General features: G+C 39.3%; 1 protein-coding gene across 1 annotated transcript in view; it reads left to right on the top strand.

Annotated features, from left to right (window-relative positions):
• Positions 1 to 25,566, top strand: part of DST (dystonin) — a 312,608-nt gene that overhangs the window by 265,357 nt on the left and 21,685 nt on the right. Inside the window, 14 exon segments of the mRNA XM_063330292.1 lie at positions 32 to 133; positions 2,241 to 2,342; positions 3,518 to 3,691; positions 4,506 to 4,661; positions 7,035 to 7,232; positions 7,735 to 7,863; positions 10,881 to 11,051; positions 12,382 to 12,537; positions 12,769 to 12,975; positions 14,619 to 14,738; positions 21,314 to 21,477; positions 21,801 to 21,960; positions 23,374 to 23,568; positions 24,740 to 24,868. Coding sequence (XP_063186362.1) covers positions 32 to 133; positions 2,241 to 2,342; positions 3,518 to 3,691; positions 4,506 to 4,661; positions 7,035 to 7,232; positions 7,735 to 7,863; positions 10,881 to 11,051; positions 12,382 to 12,537; positions 12,769 to 12,975; positions 14,619 to 14,738; positions 21,314 to 21,477; positions 21,801 to 21,960; positions 23,374 to 23,568; positions 24,740 to 24,868 — 2,163 coding nt within the window.

Consider the following 25,566-nt stretch of genomic DNA (forward strand, 5'->3'; position numbering starts at 1 on the left):
GTCCATTGGAGTAAATTGCACCTATTTGCAGCTGAATTCTGCCTGGGATGCCTTAAACAAAACATGGAAAGAACGGGTAGATAAGCTTGTTGAAGCTATGCAGGCAGCTGTTCAATACCAAGATGGACTGCAGGTAAGACAGTGTGATACACCTAACCCAACCTTGAGTCAATAGGATTTAATGTGATTGTAGTAAAAAACGTTATGTGATTGGGAAGATGACATGTATCACTGATTATAGCAACTATTTTCTTCAGTAGGCAGATATTTTTTCTCGGGGTTGCTTGGGTTGGAGGTTTTTCTTCCATTAAAGAATAGACCTATTTGCATTTTTTTTTCATGTAGTTGTTCATATATTCCTCTATGTATAGATTCAAAATTAATATCCCCTTGTTAATTGATAAGAGCAGAGGGGTTTTGGTACCACACAAATCTATAGTAATCCTGCTCACGTTTTCTTGTGGTAGTCAGTACTTCATATGATAGGTGAGTTGAAGTTGTGACGTGTTTACGTGATCTGAAAGGAACAGAATACAGGTCTGCATACTCACTTGCTATTTGCTGTATTTGAGTGAAGGACAGTGAAAGAATTTCAATTTTCAATAAAATTTTCAATTACACCTTTTTTATAAGTCAAATATTTAACTTTGAATATTTTAAGCAAAAAATATTAACATAATGTTACTGGACCATTACACTAATTATTAGCATAATTATACTAAGAATATGTACATACTGGACCATTATACTAATTCTTAGTATAATTTATCCAGTCACAATACTTTAGAAGATGATTCACCTTAAAATCTATAGGTAAATTTTCCAGCAGTTTTTTAAGATATCTTTTCTCTATATGTGCTGTATTTTATTTAATATTTTTGCATATTCTTTGCAAGTTTTAGCTGAGTGGCAGGCCTCATGTCTTTTGTCAGTGAATGGCTGGAAGGTTGAAACATTGGAAAAGTTTCCATGGTCAGATTTTGCGAAACTATGTTTTTGCTCAGTGGAATTACTGTCTTTCTTGGTTCATTAAATCTTTAAAAACAGAGTTTCACATGACACTGAGGGCAGTTGCTTGTGTGTTCAGTGCAGATCAAGCAGCAGAACACATCCTAATAATAATGCAACATCTTGTTTTCCAGTGCACCCTGGCTATGTATTTTTCTCCAAGTTCTCTTATTTTCATACTGCACAGAGGTTGACTTGTAGGGTTACATCAGGAGCGTTGCCATTGCTTTAAGTGCTTTGCATTTCCTGTGGCTGCATATTGTACCTCCTATAAGCTTGGTACTTTGTAAAAGAACTGTATTTAAATGCTGCCTTCTGCTCATTTCAATAGACAATATTAGAAGTATTGTGGGCAGATTGTTAGCTACAGCTGCCTCATCCTGTTGAGCGTGTTGGGGGGTAGTTCTCCTTTTCTCAAGGAGCTGTGTAGCAGTGAGCAGCTCTGACAAGCCGTCCTAAGCCTTTCTCCGTAATGAATCACAGATAACAGGCAGGAGGAAAAGGGGCCTAGCAGAGGTATTTTTTCCCTTATGTAATTACCCAGAGTGATATAGGTGTTCTTGGATCTGTTACTCCAATCTGTAACTGGAGTATTCTTGAGGTTGTTCTGCATTGTATCAGGAGTAAAAGAAGTACCCACAAAGCCTCAGAACTGGGGAGGCTTCATTTGCTTTTTAAAGTTACAACTGCCTTATCCTAAGGAGATTCAGTCAAGCTCAGTTATCGCCCATCACTATCTAATATGTACTGAATGGGTCATGTTCCATATTCCTTATGCAGATGACATTATCCTTCAAAAGAAGGTTTTTTTGTGATCATCATTTAAAGCGTGTTATTATTCAGCTACCACCTTCCACCTTTGCTCCAAAGGACTGCAGGAACAGAGTTTGTCTTGTATTTACCTTTCGGGGTATTCATAAAAATTGCTGATTTTACTCAAGTAGAGTACTAGTCAGCATGAATAGTACTGGCGGAATGTTACTGCTAATAGAAGTTCAGTCTTGCAGCATGTACATTCTCGTAACCATTACGTGGAATACTTTAGTTAATACTTCATCCCTTGTATTGCAAAAAACCCTAGATTCCGCTGAAGAAAGCTGTTTTGGTTTTTTTTCAAAAAGCACAGCAATATTGTTCTCTGGAGTAAAAAATTCTGGTATTTTACTTAGTACAACTTTGAAATATGACACTATTTCTCTGCTCATGCTTCAATTTCATACTGTGATTTTCAGGCAATATTTGACTGGGTAGACATTGCTGGCAGCAAGTTGGCATCTATGTCCCCAGTTGGAACAGATCTGGAGACAGTGAAGCAGCAAACTGAGGAACTTAAGGTATGAACTAGCAATTTATTTCATTCATATTTTCATCTGTCTGCGTTTTTTCTGTGGTGTTTAGGATTTTTCTGTATTTTTCAAGAGTAAAAAGCAATTTTCAATTTCTAGTAAAAAAGAATCTGTATGAAAATTTCAGATAATATTTCATTGCAAACTTTTCATTTTAAAATGTGTTTCATTTTAAAATCTATTCCAAATTTTGGTGAAACTACGTTTTATTTTGTGACTATGTTCTGATAGCCAAGAAATGCTTGTAATAGCATTCCTTGTCTTTCAAAGGCTGTGAGGTTATTATGTACAGGGTTCTTCTGCTATGACTTTTATGTGTTCTGGTTTCTACTGTGAACAGCTTCCTTGAGGATCTGAAAGAATGCCTCCACAGCTTCACTTCTGCAATTATAGGCTTTATCTAAATGCGCACACAGATCACAACATTCCCAGTACATTAGTAAGCTGAAAATCAAAATTTCAGGCTAACGTAGACCTTCAGAAACCTGTCTTTGTGGATCTGTGACTTGAGTATGCTCCTGATGTCGGTAGGCTGTTATGCTGTATATAAAAACCAGGGTTGTATAATGATCAGGTAATGTCCTTGGTTTCATTGCTCACTTGTACTGTTTTTGGCTGTGGGCAAGTTGTTTAATCTATCTGTTTTATGATGTAACTTGAAATGAACCATAATCTTACGTAGTTCAGAAGAACACGCATATGTGAGTTGTATTCAGACTGCTGTCCCAGTTGCATGTATAAGAGAGGGTGTTCCACTAAAGAAAACTTGCCTACAGGTCTTTTGAAAAACAATTCTATTTGAAGTTTAAAGGATGGTATTATCACAACCACAATAGCTAGAAGTGACTCAAGATGTGTTCTGCCTTTTTTACAGACCAGGGAGATCATTGGAGAATACTTTCCTATTAGGCACCTTTATCATTCTGTGGTCACAGTTAGCAATATCTGCTAGAATATTAAGACACTGTTGCCAATTTTCAGTTTGCTGCGACTGTCTGGATGATCAGCGTCTTACAAGCATTTTTACCCTGGATGACAACCCCCCAAATGTATGGAAGTTGACAGTGATGCATTAGTGTTGTAAATACCGCTGTACTATGCTATATTCAAGAAGGTCATTACTTGTGATAAGTTTATGTGTATTCTTTTTCTATTTACCATAGCAATTTAAGACAGAAGCTTATCAGCAGCAGATAGAAATGGAAAGACTGAACCATCAGGCAGAACTATTGCTGAAGAAGGTAACAGAGGAGAGTGACAAGCACGCAGTTCAAGACCCTCTCTCAGAGCTCAAACTACTGTGGGACAGCCTAGAAGAAAAAATCATAAATAGACAGGTAAATAAACTTGAAGGTGGGGGCTTTATTCATGACTTAGATTTTTGAGAAAAGCTTTTTATTATGTATAACGTTTGCATCAACGTACACATTTATTCCTTTTGGTTTGGAAATTACAGAACTATATATAATATAATTTGAATTTTACAATTTACTGAGTTGCATTTGTGGTTTTTAAACCCTTAGCAGTATTTTTTGTCACTTCCTCTGTCAGCAGTGCCATGTTGAATCATTATTATTTCATTTTGATTATTTGATGACATCTTAAGTAGCAGTTGAAACCATGTTTATATGTGCAAAAGTAATATTAGCTGCTGAACTGAGCACTTAAAAAAAAAAAAGACACAACTTAATCCTTAACTGTTTCAGTGCTCTTTCCTTAAATTATCAAAGTGAAAGAGAGATTTAAAGATGCAGTGATTTGAAGTGTATTTTTTTTTCTGAAACTGAATCATTTCACAACAAAGAAAAGGTTTTAAAGATCCCAAATTGTATTTATATTGAAATTATGTTTTAAGTGATAAAAAACTACTGTCGTATCTCCGATGAGAGAACCTTCGAGCTTAACTCCGCTCTGGTTACATGGGGTCTTTGAAGGTTAGGAATTTAGGCCTGGCATGTAAGGCTTTACAGGGGAATTGCAAACTCAGCTCTTAACTATAAAGCTGTTGCTTGTGTTGGATAACTGTTACTCCCTGGGTTTTATGATATCATATGCACGGACTCTGCTCTCGATTATGGTGACTAATGGTAATATAAGCCAATTCAATAGCATTGTGAAACCATTTTATTGTTAATTTTATTTTTACTATAGCACAAGCTGGAAGGTGCCTTGTTAGCCTTGGGGCAGTTCCAGCATGCCCTGGATGAGTTACTGACGTGGCTGACGCATACAGAAGACTTGCTGAATGAACAGAAACCTGTGGGTGGAGACCCCAAGGCTATTGAAATTGAACTTGCCAAACATCATGTATGTAATTATAATGAATATTAACTGAAATGTTCCTTTGATGTTTATCTTAGTGATGAGTCTTGTAGTAAAACTTAGCACTTGATAAATAATTCTCTAGAGATTATAGCTGAAATGCTGGCTTGGAATAACTAATATTTTTCCTCTTAATCCTCCATATTCTTTCCTTCCTTGCATATGCCATGTAAGTGACATAGGTTTTAGCCAAACAGAGCAACTCACCTTAGTCTCCACTTTTATTCACCTTAATTTGACCCAGGGAACTTAAAAGTTATTGAACCTGCTACTCTTCCTGAAGCAGTGAACTCCTTGATTAGTTCTGTTTAAGCCAGGTCTCACAAAATGTATGTGACCATTACACATCTTTCATTCTTCTTTCTTCCTTCTCAGAAAATAGTGATTTGTTGTTTTGAATTCTGCAGAATTTTATCCCAATTGGATCCAACTAACAAGAAGAATGCTTCTCTGAAAATCTCAGCCAACTTTAGGAAGGTGTCCATTCCCCCATCTTCTTCTCTTGTTACATACAATTTAGGGGGGTTTCAAAATTTTTTTCTAGTATTTTTACTGATTGTTGTGACTTTGGAGCCTGTGGAAGAATGCTTCTGTTGTGCCTTTTACTTTGAAGAGTACCTCCCAGGAGCAAGAGATCTTCTCTACCTCCTTGTGTGACTCGGTGTGCTGTCCATGATGACGTGTTGTTTCTAGGCCTGAAGATTTCAAACTAACCTCATAAATCCTCTCTTTTCCTTTAAATCTGCCATTTAGTTTTTGGCCTGCATATGACGTGAAAAGTATTCAGAGTCCATTTCGGATTTAGAGAGAATTGATTGAAATTGACGGTACACAGATAATTAAGGCATTTTCATTGTTTGTGGTAATGCAGCTCCGCAGCTTCTGAAGTCTTTTGTGTCGTCAGTTGGAACTTGAGCAGAGAAAATATCTATGTGCCCAGTGCAGCTACTGTTACAAACAGGCCCTTAAAAAAAAATAAATTACAAATCCAGCTTCCACTCCATGAACCTTTTATATTCTTATCGAACGGAAGTGCTTTACTCTGAAGAAGCATCCAGACATCGTTTGTGACTTCATCTACCTTCAGTGCTGAAGGAGTTCATCAAACACATGAATAAATCTGCTTCCTTTTTGTAAAACAGAGTTTATAGGTTAGAAAGTTCACACAGTAGTGCATCCTGTGGTAGCCTGGAAAAACATCCATCTCTGGAATAACTTTGGAAAGAATAGACCTTGTTCTTAGTGAGCCTCCTCAGGAAGGAAGGGAAAATATCTGTGAATATCCCTCTCTTTCGCCCTGTTAGGAAAATAAAATAACGAATACCTTCCAGTGCTTAGCTTAGAAGAACTAAATCAAATGAGATGCACATTTTGTATACAAGGGCCACTTGTGACTTGCTGTTTCATCAGGTGCTCTGTATAGTTTGTTTAAAAGTTCCTTTGTATTTAGCTTTATATTTCTTCCATATGCTAGCATTTTGAGGGAGGTGAGTTTGAACCAGGCCCCATGGAAGACAGCAGTCATAAACTTGAATTTCTTAGATGGGGTGTACCATTCCCATCCCAACTATTTTGCGTATTCTCTTTCTGTTCTTTATTTCTGGTATTTTAAAGCATTATCTTTTTTTTTCTTTTTTAAATATTTCTGAAAACAGCATCCTTTTCCCCAAATGTAGTTTTTGCATTTGAGGGTTTTATGACAACATTGCATTTTAGAGTTGGCGATAACAGGTTTTTGACCAGATGGAGGAGGTCTTTTGGTGTCAGTATTGAATGATTGTAATACAACTTTTAGCACAGCTGAAGTGCTGCGTTATGCCAGGTAGCCTGACATAATATGAAATGAGTTGTAGACCTGAAATGCATGAAAAGATGTCGTGGCAGTCAGATCGTATGGCACAGCAGGCACGTAGTATTCTTATTGCTCTCCCTCCTCTCTTCTTAGACTACTGTTCCACAAGCAATTGGCACTACTATATACGACACTGTTTTGACACCTTACCGTCAAAAACAAAGAAAATCCTATTAAAGAAAAGTATGTGGTAAATTAAGGAAAGTGAAGAAATAATTCTTTATGAGCAGTACCAGAAACTTTTCATCATTTCAGAAAGAAATATATGTATTCAGGAGGAATATATTATTTTTTCCAAGATATAAAAACAAAGTGTAGCATTTTGGCAGGATGGTCTGTTGCTGCTTTTGATTGAAGAGACCTTAATGATTGGCTTTAATTGCTAATACCTGTGCTGATGTTAAACTTGCCTTGACACTGGATTAGAACTAGCTCAGTCACTGTCGTTGCCTTCATTCAATAACTTATCAACATGGCCAGACATATATACTGTGTTATAATTGTAGGTGCTACAGAATGATGTTTTAGCTCATCAGTCTACGGTGGAAGCAGTTAAGAAAGCAGGAAATGACCTGATTGAATCAAGTGCTGTTGAAGAAGCAAGTAATTTACGGAGCAAGTTGAAACTTCTGAATCAGCGCTGGAAAAACGTGTTGGAAAAAACAGAACAAAGGAAACAGCAGCTGGACAGTGCCTTGATCCAGGTGAACAGGAAATGATCAAATAAAGAGATAGCTCAGAAAAAGTGTCTTTTTGCATGAAATACATAGATACGTGTATTAGAAGTTGGCCTAAATCAAAACCATAATGCAGACACTCCTGAATTTGGAGAAAGTTTGAACCCAGCTCTGTCTTCCACAGCTGGCCACTGTCTTCTATAGTGCTGAATCGAGGCTTCAACTTTTGGCCTACATATTTTAAAAGGGTGAAATTTCTGTATGGGTATATTATTCAGGGAAAACATTGCTCTCACAGTTGCTCATTTAGCCTGCTTTCAAGATTTCCATGGGTTTTGGTTTTATCATTAGATTGGATTGAGCTGGTTTAAATTTTGGGTTGGTTTTTTCCTTTGATTTTTTTCTCTTTCGTTACCTTTGATTACTGGAAATATCTGATTAAATCTGTTGCCAGTATACTTCTGCATCTGAGCTAGTATTAGAATGGAGAACATTTAAGTAAGTTCTAAAATTATATGGTATAATTTAGGCCCAAGGTTTCCACAGTGAAGTTGAAGACATGCAGCAATGGCTGACAGACACTGAACGTCAGCTGTTGGCATCAAAACCTGTTGGAGGCGTACCAGAAACAGCAAGAAAGCAGCTTAACACCCATATGGTAAGTATCAGTATTAGAATGCTTTGCAAATTGCATTTCAGGACTAAATATCTTTCAAGAGTGCTTATGTTAAATACAGAGCATGTTCTATATATCACAATGTCTGTACAGTATCTTAAAAAAATTTAATAGCCTTCAAAACAACACTGTTATTTTCAATGTAGGAAAAGTAGTCATTTGGGAGATGCCCAAAACTGAACCATTAATAGTGTTGAGACAGAAATAAAAGAACTTTTGCATCCTTGTTCTCAGAAAGAAAAACAGAGAAGCGTTTACAGATTTTTATCAGTCATTCCTATTTTTCTTTTCTCCTCTGTTCCCATAACTACATTTATGCTTTTTCTAAGATAGGAAGATGAATCTAAAAGTGATCCACATTCATTGGGCCTTGAATTAAGAGACTTGATCCTTCATTCTTTATCTAACCAAAGCTGACATTAATATCATCATTAGCACAGATGTAATAAGGACTACTGGCTCATATAGAGACTCTGCTTTAATTAGAAGTGGCAAGCTGATCAGGATACCTGAATTACTCCCTTCCTTCCCTTCCTTTCTTTTAAAGAAACATTCTATTAATTTCTCCACCCCCATAGAACCATAGAGATTAGAAAGAAGACACTTAAACATGATATATTACCTCAAAGGAAGATGGTTCATAGCGCTCCGCTTATATAAAATCATGCTGTGCTGTTAGGCCAGGATATAACCCCAAACCCAGTGATCTGAACTCCTGACCTCCTGGCTCAGATCTACGAGTGATACTTACTGAACTGGCCTTGAACTCGAATATGCCTGACATGCTTTCCATTAGAACGCTGCATTGTCATGGCTTTAAAAATCAGATTTTATTTTGGAATGATGATAAAGGTCATTGCCCACCAATGTGAGGCACTTTATTTTTCTTCTTTTTTCCCCCTCCAAAATTTACCAGTAACTATTTTTGAGAAAGAAAATAATTTACAGTTTTAAAATCAGTTATGACAGGAAACTAGGACGAAACATAGAAATAACCTTGCAGTTTTGAGCGCCCCCAATCCTTCTCTCTTTGTCTTAGAAAGAAAGACCAAAAAAAAGTCAAAAAAAGCACCTTTTAAAATTTATTTTTTATTTCTTGTGAGAGTGGGGCATAGTCACAATTCCATGGGAGTCAGTGGAGCTTTTTCCATTTAAAGTCAGATCAAGACCAAAAAATTTTCCCTGGAAAATTTCAGTGTTTTCTTTGGTCCATTCTTTTGCTGTGCGAATCAATAAGCCATTTTCTATACTTACGGCATTTACAGATTGATTAGTTAAAGAATCTTTAAACTGAGTATAATACTATAGTTGGAACAAATGTGCATATATCCCCGGTAATATGTAGTCTATATGTACAATAATTTCCTAACTGTATGTGTACATTTTAATGGATATTTGCTATGCTGTGGGCCATCATATAACTGCAGGCATTGACTGGTTATCCTCTAATGTATTTAACCCTTAAAAAACAGGACTTGATTTCAGTTTAGTTAAACCTCAGTAAATCTGTGCAGATATGTGTAAGTTCTCTGAAACGTTGCGGCCACTTGTCGCGTTGAGTACTATTTATCATAAGTTCTAGATTCAAAGTTGCCCCTAAGTGATAGAAACATGTTAATTTGTGACATGAAACAGGAGAAGAAAGCTTTTCACTATATTTTGATTTATTTCTCATTGGAAATAATGTTATGAACCATCTTCTTGAGTATAAGATCCGTTTCTACAGATATGAATAAAAGAGCCTTCAACCATAATCAGTTCACAAATGGAGTTGAGACTGGGCAGCACTTCCAGCTAAGGCAGTTCCAAGAAAACAAAAGATATGAAGAGACATTACAGGACACCAGCAGGGAAGGGGTTTAAAAAGAGGCCTCTCTGGCTGTCCCAATGCTGCTAGAACATTCCTCCTCTTTTCTTAAAACAATCGTTTTTCTCAGTTCCTCCTTGAAAATAACTTTAATTGCTCCTGCCCTCTTAAGAGTGTGACTACGGCAGACCAGCCCCAGCGTTTGGGGTCACTCCTGCTGTGCCATGTCTCACCTGTGCTGCGCTGCTCCCTGTGTTTACTTCTGAGGGGTTCTTGTGCTGCAGTAAAGTAAGGTGCTCTGTGGAGTTACGGAAAGCAAAAATACTGTAGGGAGGTTGGGAGCATAGGAGGAAGCAGTCTAGGTGACCTGAGCTCCTCTGTGATCAGGTACAACCCTGTGGCAGTATCTCATAGCCCAAAGAAAATGTTGAGTTTGGGCTCTTGTCCTGGGAATCAGAGGAAAAAGTTCTTTTCCTCCTATTTGCAAGCCACTTAGTTCTCACCTCCTGGAAGGTGTTCCTCACTGGGGAGTTTGCAGCAACTTGGTTGGTGCGTTTTGGATGGTCTGTTACAAATTTTGAATATGCACTTTTGAGTCAGAGGGATGCATGGGAGCTCCTGCCACCTCATCTTTAACATGGTTAAAAGAGAATCATTAGTAGAATGGTTAGCAGGTAAAACAGTTGTTAACCCTTATTCTTCCAGCTTTCTTTGTGTGTGTAAAATGTCTTCAGTGCTCTTGCCAGGCGAGTGAAGGAAGATATAAACAAAACAAAAGAGACGGTGTACAATAAAGCAGCCCTCCCAAGTTGTCCCACCCACCTTTGAAGGTGTATAGGATAGGTCTGGGCTTTCAGTGTGCTGTATAATGCTGACACCTCTTGTGTTTCAGCTACAGATGGACTTTACACCAACCAAGTTGTAGCAAATCTTGTGCAATAAGTGCATAGTACTTTCTTTGCCAAGCTTTGGATCTCAGAGAAAACATCTGACAGACAATACAAGTTCTCATTTCCTGAAGAATTGAGCCCTTTCTTTGCTTATTTGGCTTTTTATTAATTGCACGTTTTTCCTTTATTAGTCTTAATCGTACTTGCTAAATGTTCAGGGAGGAAAAAATATTATACTAGCATTTCTAAAGAGTACTGAATTTCTACCTGACTTTTTTTTTTTTGGTGCTTGCTTTATTTAGGAACTCTGTGCTGCCTTTGAAGCCAAAGAAGAGACATATAAGTGTCTAATGCAGAAAGGCCAGCAGATGCTTGCAAGATGCCCAGAGTCTGCTGAAACAAACGTTGAGCAGGACATAAATAACTTAAAAGAAAAATGGGAATCAGTACAAACAAAGCTCAGTGAAAGAAAAGTATGTGTTTTTACATAAAAATAGAAGTGTAAATCATGTCTTTAAGGATGTTAATGTTCCGTGCTTTTAAGCATGCATACTTACCTTATCTTTTAGACTTAAAATCAATTGTAGAGACAGTTATGCAGAATTCATTGGTATGTTTAGAAAGTAAATAAGATTCAAGAAGTTGATTATCCATAATTGAGGGGATGATGAGTGAGAGTGGGACAACCCTGTTCCATAGAAATGTGTTAACTGGTACTGATAATCCTCATTTGGTAGGATGAAGGCTTTTCTGGTTTTTATTACAGTAATCATAGACATGAGAGAGTGAATAAAATCATTTGATCATTCAAGTTTATCTCCTTCTCAGAACAGAATTGCTGCATTAATTTTCCTAGCTTTTATCCATTTTTTTTTTTCTTACAATTCCCAAACGTTTGGCTTTCTGCCACTTACTTCAAGTGACTACCTTCTGTTCTAACGTAGATCAGTGATTTCACTGATATGCAACATACATGATCTTATTATTAATTTCATTTTGCTTTCATTCCTTCACGAAGTATATTCATTTGTTCTACCTCAATCAAACAATGAAGAATACCAATAATTACAGACAGAGGAACTCTTTGTACAGTGCTGATATGTATAAAGCACAAATATTTAGCTAAGAACTTAGTTATATTTTCAAGTAAGAATCCTGGTGTCTCTTAAGGTAACCGTATAATGTAAGAACGTCCAACTAATTAATACCCGACATGACCACCTTCTTGCAGGAAGCTGTAAGGTTGGAATGCTCAGCTAGGCCAGCAGTGCGATTGTTTGAAAGTCTGATTGCTGTCATATGATCAACAAAAAATCTGTACCCAACATCAGTCTCGTTTCAGGCAACCAAGATTACAATTGGGCTTTATTAAAAAGAAGTGTTCTAGGCAAACTTATTCTTTGTTTAGTGCAAGAGAATATATTAGATGAGCTCTTTGAGGCTCTTCGAACTGCACTGCCGCCTTAGATTTTTGCGATTCTACTGGTTTTGTATTGACATTGATAAATCCGTATGCCCATTAGGATTAAGTAGTAGATGATGTTCTAACGTGGAAAACTTTATCTTGATACTAGGTGCTGTATTTTCTACTCATCTATCATACGTAATTGTACTCTTACTCTTCTATCCATCTCCTTTAATATGCTCAAATATAGGCTGTTATTTTAAAACTCAGAAACTTTGAGTTGGAAATATATTTTAAAATGCTAACTAAAATGTTCTACTCCATGAACTAAAATGGTTTACTTGACTGAAGCCCCTGCACAATATCAACTGCTATTAATGTATGATGTGTCTTTACAGACCAAACTGGAAGAAGCCCTCAATTTAGCAATGGAGTTCCACAACTCACTTCAAGATTTCGGCAATTGGCTTACTCAGGCTGAGCGAACTCTAACTGCAGCTTCTCAGCCAAGTCTTATCTTGGACACTGTCTTATTTCAAATTGATGAACACAAGGTATGTAAAGAAACAGATGTGTAATGTTTTTCTCCCACTCTGTGGAGATACTTTAACAACGTCCAAATGAACCCTGTAACGCTGGCACTCAGAGAAACGTTTAATTTGTTTTAAAATTGCATTTTATAGTCTTTCTCGCTACATCATTCTTTATCAGACTGGGTTTTTTAGTGTTTACCCAGTGCTTGAGCCATGTAGCATTCGGAGTAATTTTCTCTCTTTTTTTCCAAGGTTTTTGCCACAGAAGTGAATTCTCATCGAGATCAGATCATAGAGCTGGACAAAACTGGAACCCATTTGAAATATTTCAGCCAGAAACAGGATGTTGTCCTAATTAAGAATCAACTGATTATTGCACAGAGTCGATGGGAAAAAGTAGTTCAACGCTTAGCTGAAAGGGAAAGAGCTTTGGATGATGCAAGGAAAAAAGCCAAAAAGGTAATCGGACAACAGCTGTTGTACAACTCTTTGAACTTAGCTGTAATTACATCCAGACTCTTGAAGAATATGTGCTTTAAAGCACTTTCAAGTAAGTTTGGGTTTAGTGTAACAGACACTGTTGAGTTAGTGGAGCAATTTCTGTGATTCAATCATAAAGCACTTCATTTGGGAGGTGAAAGCATCATTTTCAACCCAAGCAGTGACTTCTGTCTGCAATACAGGATAGTCTGAAAGAAGAAAGTTACAGTATGGCTTCCAGATGTACATTGGTGCCATCTGTCCTTAAAAAGAAGTTTCACAATCAACCCTTATGTTTTAAAGAATGTGATGAACACCTTTCATTAATCTGTGGGAGTATTCCTTAGTATTTTCTTCTTGGGTTTACATTGTGCCCTGCTTAAGACTCATCGCCTCCTTGATCTCTTACGTTAGTTACTAGACCTATATCTTCTCTGTGGTAAGATGTCTCTATTTATTTCCTTAAAAACCTAGAGGTTTTTTTTACACAGGTTTCCCCACCAGGGAGCATTAATGGTTTTTTTCCCTAGATTCATGTCCCCCTCCTGGAGAGCATAAATGATAAGATGCAAAAACTGTGAGAGGAATGTAATCTGTTTAAATGTCAATAGGAAGTTCTAGCTTCTTTTTATTCAAGTGAACATGACCATTCAAGATTTGGTCATGTTCACAGCCAAACCACATTCCCATGTTCACTACTACTCAGCTCATAGAGTAAGAACTTCTCTGAGCAATAAATTAGCTCATAAGCCAATCAAATGTTACTTATTTTCCAGCAGTTTCTCTTGTGCATTCATCCAGCAAAGCTGAATACAATAGGTTGTTAATTTAAGACGACAGCTATCTATGCAGAGCAGGGAAGGAGTACTGAAGGGTACTGGTGTCAAGGCCTGATCCACAGCCCTGAACAACAGGGTCCAGGAGCCTTGAGAGGTTTCTGAACTAGTTCCTTTCATGTGTAGACAGCCCAGGCAAGAAGAATTTTCAGGAGACACACAGAGGGAGAATCAACTGGCTTAGAAAAACTGAATCCCAAAGGGATGCCGCTCTGTGAAAGCTGGTTGAATCTTTGGTTTTTGCCTGCTTCCTTCCCTGAAGCACTCTCTTTGTTGAGACAGGAAGGAAGATCAAGGATCTGTTCCTTGCCCGTTAAGATAGCATTTGATATAAAGAGAGCATTTATGAGTGTCCCAGGGTAAATCTTGAGCAGTCATCCAGATGGGAGTTTTCCTCAGTGATTTACTGCTGTTGTGCCATACAGGCAATAGCTAAGCCCCATTCTTGATGTATTTGCTATTCATTACTAAAAATGTAGGAATCTAAATGACCAACACATCAACAGAAGTTACCAGTATGTCTTTGAAAGATGCATACTAGGTGTGCAGATCATGTACATAAGAGGTTGCTAATTCACCTGGGAGAAGGGAGGTTAAGTCCAGTGGGCACGTGATTGGGCTAATAAGTCCCTGTATGAGAGATAAGGGAGAAAAAGCACACTGAATGTTTTGAAATTCTGCAGAGTACTTGTTTGGCCTGTACAGAATGGTTTTGGGTTTAAAGTTTTCGGACTATTTTATGAATCAGTGAATTTTAAAATCTATGCAAATCTCACTTCCTTGCAGTTCCATGAAGCCTGGCACAAACTTATGGAATGGCTGGAAGAGTCAGAGAAATCTTTGGACTCGGATCTTGAAATTGCGAATGACCCTGACAAAATAAAGATGCAGCTCGCACAGCATAAGGTGAGTCATGAGTGATGAAATGCAAAGTGCCCAGTGAGATGCAGGTAAGTCTATCAGTTTTGTACCATTCCATCAGCAAAGGAAGTAAATTTGTGGCCTCACTCCAATGGAGTGCTTATTAGCATTAAATTAAATGGTGGTGTGCTGCAGGTCAGGAGTGGAAAAAAAGCTTCACAGTACCTGGTCTTGTGGGTAATGGCTAAGTGTGAAGAGGAAAGACATAATAATACAGCACCATGGAAACTTTAAAAAAACAAAGTAATAGTATCTCAGAATAGGAATCTCTGAAGAGGTTTTATTCATAGAATCATAGAATGGCTAGAGTTGGAAAGGACCTTAAGTATCATCTAGTTCCAGCCCCCCTGCCATGGGCAGGGACACCTCCCACTAGACCAGGCTGCTCAAAGCCCCATCCAGCCTGGCCTTGAACACTTCCAGGGATGGGGCAGCCACAGCTTCTCTGGGCAACCTGTTCCAGTGCCTCACCACCCTCAGAGTAAAGAATTTCTTCCTATATATCTAATCTAAATCTACCCTTATTCCATTTAAAACCATGACCCTTTGTCCTATCACCACACTCCTTGATAGAGTCCCTCCCCATCTGTCCTGTAGGCCCCCTTTAGGTACTGGAAGACTGCAATAAGGTCTTCCCGGAGCCTTCTCTTCTCCAGGCTGAACAACCCCAACTCTCTCAGCCTGTCGTCATAGGAGGTGTTCCAGCTCTCTGATCATCTTTGTGGCCCTCCTCTGGACTTGCTCCAACAGGTCCGTGTCCTTCTTATGCTGGGGCTCCAGAGGTGGACGCAGTACTCCAGGTGGGGTCTCAGGAGAGTGGTGTAGGGGGGTAGAATGACCTCCCTCAACCTCCTGGCTATGCTTCTTTTGATGGAGTCCAGGATGACATTGGTTTTCTGGGCTGCGAGCGCACATTGCTGGGTCGTGTTGAGCTTCTCATCCACCAGCACCCCCAAGTCCTTCTCCTCAGGGCTGCTCTCAATCCATTCTCCGCCTAGCCTGTATTTGTGCAGGGGATTGCCCCAACTCACGTGCAGGACTTTGCACTTGGCCTTGTTGAACTTCATGAGGTTCACACAGACACACCTCTCAAGCCTGTCAGGGTCCCACTGGATGGCATCCCTTCCCTCCAGCATGTCAACTGTTCCACACAGCTTGGTGTCATTGGCAAACTTGCTGAGGGTGCACTCAATCCTACTGTCCATGTCACTGACAAAGATGTTAAACAGCACCAGTCCTAGTACAAACCCTTGAGCAATGCCACTCCACTTGTCACTAGTCTCCAGTTGGACTTTGACCCATTGAACACAACTCTTTGAGTGCAACCATCCATCAGGTCACTGGGTATTGTAGGCTTTTTTCAGTCCTTAAAACACAATTTTACCATCTGGTTAATTGGGTTGGGATTTTCCTTTTAGTACTACAGTACTACTCAAAACTGAAAAATAATCTTGTCTTTTGATTGTCAGTTGCTTTTTATGTGAAGTGGAAATATTAATTAAATCCTCTAGAAAGTACAATGACACCATTAGTAGCAAAGGTTATTTCTCTCATGGGATTCAAAATTCTAGGACTAGCTTTTGGCAAACCCAGCTACTGTAGGTGAAAATGTAAAAATCACCCTGATTCACCTGGCTTTTCAAACAAGTAATAGTATAAAAGCTCTGTAGTTCCATCAGACAGAGCAAAAGCATGGATAGAAGAAGTTTTTACTTGATTTTTACTTTTGCAAAGATCCTAGAATAATATATTACTGAGGATCAAGTGGGTGAGCGGTAGAATCTTCAGAGACAGACTTTGTCTCAAGATTTATCTTGGAGCTGTTTCATCAGAGTATTGAAAGACCATTCATTTTTCTACATTTTGGCATACATCTACTTCTACTTTTCGTGTTAGTCTTGTTGTTCTCCATTTACTGCTATTTTTTCATTCTGCACAATATCCCCAAGGGTTTGCATACGTAATTTTTCCTTCCCAGTGTAGCTTCTGATGATTGCTTTTACCTCTGACAAGTTTTGCCATATATATTAATGGTTGGTTAAGGCATCAGTCTGCCTTATTTTTTTTTATCATCGCTCAGGTTATATGATGACTTAAGTTTTGTTTATCAACCAGGAAAATATTCTCCTTTAATATGGGAAAATTGGCTGTTGGTCAAGCAAAAGTAGTTTTACCTATGTTTGCTGTTAAAACTTTTAGATAAAACCTACATTAACATTCTGTTACGCTAACTCTGCAGTTTCAGTTTGTTCTGGGATTGCTGCTATTGCCAGAATTTGAAGTCAATGATGGGAATTTAGGAAAAAAAAAAAAAGAAAAAAAATCTTTCTGTTAGTATAGTCTGTCTTGTCTTCTCTGACTCTATCAATGCTTTAATCCTTCCACTCCCCTCTTTTCTTTATATGAAGTTCATACTCCTCACGATTACAGTCAACACATTGTGACTTTGCTTTGAATCCTTTTGGGTCCGGAGGTTTGACTCTCTACTTTTATTCTCCTCCCCTCTTCTGAAATATTAAACTTCGTAATCCCGTTTGTTCTTTATACCTACAGCAGTGCGTTTTATGAGCCCAAGCTTCCTCGCATGGATTGGCAGACTCATCACTTCTCTCAAACGTATCTTTTCTCCAGGTTGCTTTCATACAAAATGCTTGCAGAGAATAGCTACTTGAGTTGCTTGAATCTCATTTCTCATGAAGGAATGGGATGGAATGTGGTACAGGGACATTAGGATTGAAACTGGTGATTTGGAAGAAAAAGATGAATGTGTGCAAGTGAGGGAGTTCTGTGAACTTTGTGACTTTAAACTTCAAACAACCCCCCCAAGAAATCAACTCAATTGTTTTTTAATGAGCTGTCAAACCTCCCAACACTGCAATGTCCTTCCTTGTATTTTAAGTCTTTTCCTTCCACTCCCACATATACCCCCTGTGTCTGTCTTTGTCTTTTGTGTCCAGCCTTGAAGGTTTCCTTGCTCATTTAGTTAACGATTTTGCTATCTGAGCTGAATGTGTGCTCTCTGTGTGCTGTAAGCAATAATTTGGACTTGCTCTTTGCCAGTTGTTACTGCCAAGAAAAAAAAAGGCCTGAAAGAGAAAAGCCAAGATAATATGTTTTCTCTCTCACTCATATCTAGTGTGTTGCCAGGGACTTTTGGGGGTTATTCATGGTCTGTTTATCAGCATTTTTTTCTCGTTTTTAGAAGTCAGGAATGGAAAAACCCTTACTATGTCACCCAATCCATTCCCATGCTGAATGTTCCTTACAGTACATTTATATGAACCTGGCTAATTTTATCTGTATGTTCCCATCTTCCTTAGAAGGAAGGTAGGTAGTTAATTACTGAGATTTAATTCATCTTACCTGTCCGCTCCTGGCAGCTTAAACAAAAATCTACTCTCAATTACACCTCTGTGAAATCACATGAAAGTAGATACGGTGTAGCATGTGTAGTCTGTCAAAGAATGAACGGACTGCAACCCTTTGTTCCCCTTTATATCTGTTTTTCCTGTATGATCCTTCTCTGGCAGCAATTTTTTTGTGTTTTCTAGTGAAAATAAAGTAACGCTGTGCATGTAGTGTTCATAGAATCATAGAATCATAGAATCATAGGGTTGGAAGGGACCTCTGGAGATCATCTAGTCCAACCCCCCTGCCAGAGCAGGGTCACCTAGAGCAGGTTACACAGGAACACGTCCAGGTGGGTTTTGAATGTCTCCAGAGATGGAGACTCCACCACCTCTCTGGGCAGCCTGTTCCAGTGCTCTGCCACCCTCAGGGTAAAGAAGTTCCTCCTCATGTTTAGGTGGAACTTCCTATGTTCCAGTTTGTGCCCATTGCCTCTTGTCCTGTCCCCGGGCACCACTGAAAAGAGCCTCGCCCCATCGTCCTGACACCCACCCTTTAAGTATTTATAAGCGTTGATAAGGTCACCCCTCAGACGTCTTTTTTCCAGACTGAAGAGACCCAAATCCCTCAGCCTTTCCTCATAAGAGAGGTGTTCCAGTCCCCTAATCATCCTCGTAGCCCTCCGCTGCACCCTTTCCAGCAGTTCCCTGTCCCTCTTGAACCGGGGAGCCCAGAACTGGACACAGTACTCCAGGTGCGGCCTCACCAAGGCAGAGTAGAGGGGGAGGATGACCTCCCTTGACCTGCTGGCCACGCTCCTCTTGATGCACCCCAGGATGCCATTGGCCTTCTTGGCCACAAGGGCACATTGCTGACTCATGGTCATCCTGTTGTCCACCAGGACTCCCAGGTCTCTTTCCACAGAGCTGCTCTCCAGCAGGTCAGCACCCAACCTGTACTGGTGCATGGGGTTGTTCCTCCCCAGGTGCAGCACCCTACACTTGCCCTTGTTGAACTTCATAAGGTTTCTCTCTGCCCAGATCTCCAACCTGTCCAGGTCTCTCTGTATGGCGGCACAGCCTTCCGGTGTGTCAGCCACCCCACCCAGCTTGGTGTCATCAGCAAACTTGCTGAGGGTGCACTCTATCCCCTCATCCAGGTCATTGATGAATATGTTGAACAGGACTGGACCCAGTACTGACCCCTGGGGAACACCACTCGTCACTGGTCTCCAACTAGACTCTGTGCCCCTAATCACAACCCTCTGAGCTCTATCTTTCAACCAGTTTTCTATCCACCCCACTGTCCATTCATCTAACCCACACTTCCTAAGCTTCCCTATGAGGATGCTGTGGGAGACCGTGTCAAACGCCTTGCTTAAGTCAAGGTAGACCACATCTACCGCCCTCCCCTCATCTATCCATCTAGTCATGCCATCGTAGAAGGCTAAGTAGTGTTAAGTAGTTAATAAACCCCATCAAATGAAAGGAGCACAGAAATATTGTTTGTATTGAAGGAACTTTTTATAAAAAAGTGGTTATTTTAATTTTGAAAATTATTTTTATTGTAGTTCTAGCTTCACAATGGTGTTTGTATTCTTTCTTAAAATGCTTTTCCTTGTTGCTTTATATGAGGAAAACGAAAGTAAGGAAATGCTGAATTACAAGACAAATGCTGCCTTTTTTTTTTTTTTTTTTTTTTTTGAAAATTTTTTATCCTCAGTTCCCTCTGGATCCTGAAATAACCTTAAAATAAGGACAGTACAGTGCAAAATAGAAATCAAGTTTTAAAAAAGGAACCTTGAATCACCCTAGGTAAAGTTGTCATACTGTCTGTATGACATAACCCAATGCCTACCTCCTGCTCGGGACACCTCCATTCCACTTGAGCTTTCCCTGATACACATTCACATCTAAAAAGAGCAGATGACGATATGGACACATGGGAAAGTCGGTGGAAGAGTTGTGAGCTACCATGGCACAGGTTGGCGCAGGCCAGCTGGGAACAGCTTGGCAGTTAGAGGTGAGCAGGCATGCACGTGAGGGATCTTTGCAGTCTTTACATGCCCTGGGGAATTACAATAAGTTGTAAGTGGTAATCATTTCCTTGCTGGATGTGATGATACTGAATATTGCTCTGAGAACCAGATAAAAATCGGTTTCAGCAAAGACTGAGCAAAACCTCTTTTGGCCTAGTATTTTTTTGTGACAAAAAAAAGAGAATATTTATTTGATTCTATACATATGAGTTTCCTAAAGCAAACTTGTGATTTATTTTTTTTAACTGATTTCCTGCTAGCAGCTCACGAAGGTGTGAAATAAAACACTTCAAGTGTTGTTACTCATTTAAAAGCTGATGTGTAGTGCTGGTTTTGTCTTTTGGCAGTGTTCCTTTATTTAATTATTTACTCTGTCAGTCGGTTAACTCCTCTGCAGTATCAGATGAGCTGCGTTTCTGTGCGTTCCTCTGTGCCTGTGTAAAGCTTCCAGAGGCTCTGGGCAGGAGCTGTCAGAGCTGGCAGGCAGATGCCACTGCTGTGTCACTGTCACCTTGCAAAGTCCTGGGATCACAGAAACCTGCTTGGGATCATGGCTTCCAGCCCAAATTGAGTTATAGGGATGTCCTAGCTGCTTCTTGTGCCTGGATCTGTGTACTTTTTGCATACAATTCTTCCCAATTACAGTATTGTTCAATCTTAGGAGGGTTAAATGCTTGTGGTTGGAGGTTTCCCAGCTTGACCATGCTGAGGTAAAACAGAATAACCTTTGTAGCCCTTGGGGTGCTCTACACTGGCTTGAAATCTTTATATGTAAAAATGTAGCGTGAAGACTGCTCAGTTCATGTCTCCCAAACTAGCAGTTCTTTCGCATTCTTCTGACTACCAGGCAGCCCCTTGCTGAAATTTAGCAATATTATGATAGGACAGGAATCATTACTCTTACTGAAGGAGGGATTTTCCAGAAGTTGTTCCAGCAGATGTAGAGCTACATTTCCAGAGAGGAACAAAAAGCAGGGACTCTGCTAGAGTCAAGCCTCATACAGTTTCAGGTGGACTGTGGCACCAGCAGACTAGAAATCTTGCCGTAAGCTTAAAATTTTCTTGCAGCAACACTTAAAATTTCCATTGCAAATAATACATCAAAGATTAATTAACTGTGACCTGTAAGCAGTTAATGCTATATGGGTGTTTTCTTTTTCTTCCATATATATAGGAATTCCAGAAATCTCTTGGTGCCAAACATTCTGTGTATGATACCACAAACAGGACTGGACGCTCCTTGAAAACCAGCTTGGCTGATGACAATTTGAAACTTGATAATATGCTGAGTGAACTAAGGGATAAGTGGGATACAATTTGTGGAAAGTCAGTGGAAAGGTAAATGAAAACCAATCTAATTATTCAACAGATAAGAAAAAAGTCTTAGGAGAATTCTTTTGCCTTCTGTTGTGTAAAAGTAAAACCAGAGTGGCCAAACTTGTTTTATAATGAAAGAATGCCAAAGCAGTAAAATACTAGAAATGCATACTTTACTGATGGTATGAAAAGAGAAGGGGAGGAAGGAATGGTCCCAGAATTTAAAAAGGGAAACACTGATTTAAAGCCACTAGTTGTTATGATTTTATGCTGAAAATGTTTTCTTGAAGTGTATGAATGATTATTTTTGTGTGTGTTAATTATTTATTTTTTTTCCCCCCTAGACAAAATAAACTGGAGGAAGCTCTGTTATTTTCGGGACAATTTACTGATGCGCTGCAAGCTCTCATTGACTGGTTATATAAAGTTGAACCTCAGCTAGCGGAAGACCAGCCAGTACATGGAGACAATGATTTAGTGATGAACCTGATTGATAATCACAAGGTAATTCCAAAAATATTCTTTTTTAATTACTAGTATGCTCATAAGCGTAGCATTTTAATGCTATCGTTACTTGGCTATTCTGTAATTCCTAGAAACATGAAATAGTTTTATAACACAAGCATGTCATCAACAGTGTAAAATGCTTTAAAACATTCATGAAGACGACAACTGTCAGTGACTCATTGACAACAGTAAGCATTGAGATAATCTGTTTAATGCTGCTATCCTGTGTATTTATGAATATCATGTCAAAAATCACAAGTGCGCACTTGTGAATATGTGTGTAGGGGCAAGAGGTGGCAAAAATTATTTTACTGGAAATCTTTGGGAAAGACAGGGGTTTTTATTTAGTGCATCTGCTAACCAAAAATCCAGTGCACTCATCATGACTACAGCAGCATTTCAAACCTGCAGGGCTGCAGGAGAAAAGCAGTTGCAATGCTTAAGTTATGCACAGAAGTATACAAAACAGATTATGGCCCAGGAGGCCTACAGTGGCAACCTGCAGTATTTTGTTACTGAAGTGGTTTTGGAGATGGGAGTAAATAGGAGGTGTAGGACTGTGCCTCTGAATCCCAGTTTTGCAGTTCAGTATGTCAGAAGTTGAAGTTACTGGTGTTGCACAGTCACAGCTCTGGAGCCTGAGAGGATTACAAGGTGAAAGTCCCTCTGTTCATCCAGCGGTGACTTCCAGTACCCAAAGACTGTTCAGTGAGGAGATTTTGTCGGTCATTAAAAATAAGTATTTAGAAACGTGGGTTCTCTATAAAAATTAATCTGAAGTATGCTGGAATTGCTTCTGAAATCCCATTGTACCTCACAAGTGGGTCATGGCAGGGGCACAGTGTACTGTAATTGTCATATCTTCTTTTAAGAGCTTCCTTTATGTAACTGGAGCTTGTTCCATCTGCAAATGTGAACGTACTCTCACATAAATATGTGAATATATGGTGAGATCGACAGCCTTATAGTCAGACCCCCAGATGGGGTTTTGGTTCTGTTTTTATGATTTTAAACCTTCTCCTTGGTTGTTAGCAGTTTATCTGATCTTTTCCTGCGGCAATCTTGCACATTAATCAAGTGTGTCAGATCAATTGCTTTGATAAAGAGTGTAAAGCCAGCTTGCTGAGGAGGCTAGATTTCCCATGCATTGCATCAGGATGGGTTCTCAGGATCTGCCTGATGTTCTTCCTACCATACTCCAGTTGTATTAGGATAGAATAAGAGTGTAAATAGCTTGATGTGGAATCTAATGAGCAGAACTCGGGTGTTTTGAGTCACTTTGGTGGAGTTATTCTTGATTGAACTAAACCCGTGTTTCGATTTCTTCTTATAACCAGTAGTTTTTTGTTTCTATTCACATAATTATTCCTTGATGAATTAAACATATCAAATGTATTTGGTGGTGCCTAGGCTTTCCAGAAGGAGCTGGGAAAAAGAACAAGCAGTGTCCAGGCTCTGAAGCGCTCTGCCAGAGAGCTGATAGAAGGCAGTCGTGATGACTCTTCCTGGGTCAAAGTCCAAATGCAGGAGCTAAGCACTCGCTGGGAGAAAGTTTGTGCCTTGTCAGTGTCCAAGCAAACACGACTGGAACAGGCTCTTCGGCAGGTAAAGGAGTACTAATGGTGTTACATGTACTTTATAAGAAGCAGAGAAAATATCTTACAGTCTAGCTGCCAGAAATGTAATTTCATTTTCACTTCATGTAATTCAATTTCATTTAATTTAATTTTAAAATACTAATTTTCTTGCTCATGCATTGCTTACCTTGTCTCCATCCCTTTACCACAGCACATAAATAATGCCTCTTAGCATTTATTATTGCTGTTATTATTAGTCTATACCACAAATGCAGAGCAAATGTTTCAAAGACCTTACCATCTAAGGAAATCACTGAAGTTAACAGTCAAGCGTGAAGGGTGATTAAGAACTATGCTCCCTTCACAGGAAGCTAGAGATTGCAATCGTATTTATGCCCTTCATGCCTTATTGGAAAGAAGTAAATTTGTGTACCGAAAACTTGTTTACATTGGCACAATTACAGTGCATGGTGAAGTACTTTGCAAAAAAAGTGGGGTTGTGCTGAGAGTGCTGAGGAGGTAGAACAGTGTAGGTACCGCAGTATTGGCTGGTGCCGATCCCAAACAAATAGAATGTGCAGCTCTGTGAAGATACACTACCTTGGGTTGATGCTAGGATGGCGCTCCTGCAATAGCGATGTATCCACTGCGTACAAAACTTCTGCCCTGCTTTTCCCAGTGTTTGTCCCGCTCTCTAGTGTCTCAGCAGGTACAGTTCTGAGCTACCTCAAACACTAATTGTGTCTGAATATGGCTGTGCCCAAAGGTGGAACTTAGTTTCTCCAGACATAAAAGGATCAGTAACCAATGGGCTGTCAATTAATCTTGCTTAAGCAGTGATTTAGGCTATGCAGAAAATATAGTTCTCATCTCTCCAGCTGGTCCATGAAAGCACCTCCTGTGTAATTTGTCAGCGTAAAGGCATGACATTCTCAACTGAGCTGCAAATACACTATAAATCAGATGCCTAAAAGCATGAGCAGGCTTTTAGGCTTCCTATAATTTTTTGGGAAGCATGAGATATTTTTACAGTTATGAAAATGTAGTACTATATATCATTGACTTTTTAATGGAGAGTTAATGTGCCAGTACTGCTGCATGATTAATGACTCCAAATGCGGGCTCAGTCTCCTTCTGTAAGCTGCAGTGTGTCTGTCAGATCCCCTCATGAGTGACCGTGACTTCTTGTATTTTAACAGGCAGAAGAATTCCACTCTGTTGTCCATGTCCTTTTGGCGTGGCAGGCAGAGGCGGAGCAGGCTCTTCGTTGCCATGGGGTCCTTCCAGATGAGGAAGAGGCCTTGCGTACACTGATAGACCAGCACAAGGTAAGCAAGGAAATGAAGAGGATCCTCTTCCTTCTAATCAGCCGGTTAGAGGATAGAAAAAAGGAAAGGACGCAAGGTGTATCCCATATAGGGGTATCTAACATCCAATGTTTGTTTTTGCAACTGTTTCTGTAGAGAAGCTGGAAATTGAATGGAGTTGAGAGTTTGGTGCCCATACTGGTGTTGGGCTGTTGTTTGAATCCTCTTCGCTTACTAAGAAAATAATGGGCCTTTAGAAAGTTGCTGTAAACATTTAGAGACAGCTGCAAACCCCTCTGTGGGATATATGCTGCCTGAAAATTATAACACAGACTGCTACAGTAGCAAAAGTGTATGTGTCGTCTTAGCACCGTTGAGCAAAACAGCATATACTTTTCTTTCAAGGTCATTTGTAAATGTCAGCAGAATGGTGTTATCATCCATTAACCTTCTGTCATGGTGAAACAGCGTGTTGTCATACTTCACGTGCATTAGGTACTGAAATACTGCAGTGCCATAGGTACTGCAGATACTACATTATAGACCATCAAACTAACTCTGCAGTAATGAAATGGGAAAATGGCTAAGTGAGGAGCAGAGAGGTCATATTTTCACTCTTCAAACAGGAGGTTACAAACATGCACATTTAAGCCCGTGCAAAACTCTTCTTGTAAATGCAGTAGTAATAGTACCAAGAATACAGTACCCACACTGTTACA

The sequence above is a fragment of the Chroicocephalus ridibundus genome, chromosome 3 (assembly GCF_963924245.1).
Source record: "Chroicocephalus ridibundus chromosome 3, bChrRid1.1, whole genome shotgun sequence".
NCBI classification, from domain to species: Eukaryota; Metazoa; Chordata; class Aves; order Charadriiformes; family Laridae; genus Chroicocephalus; species Chroicocephalus ridibundus.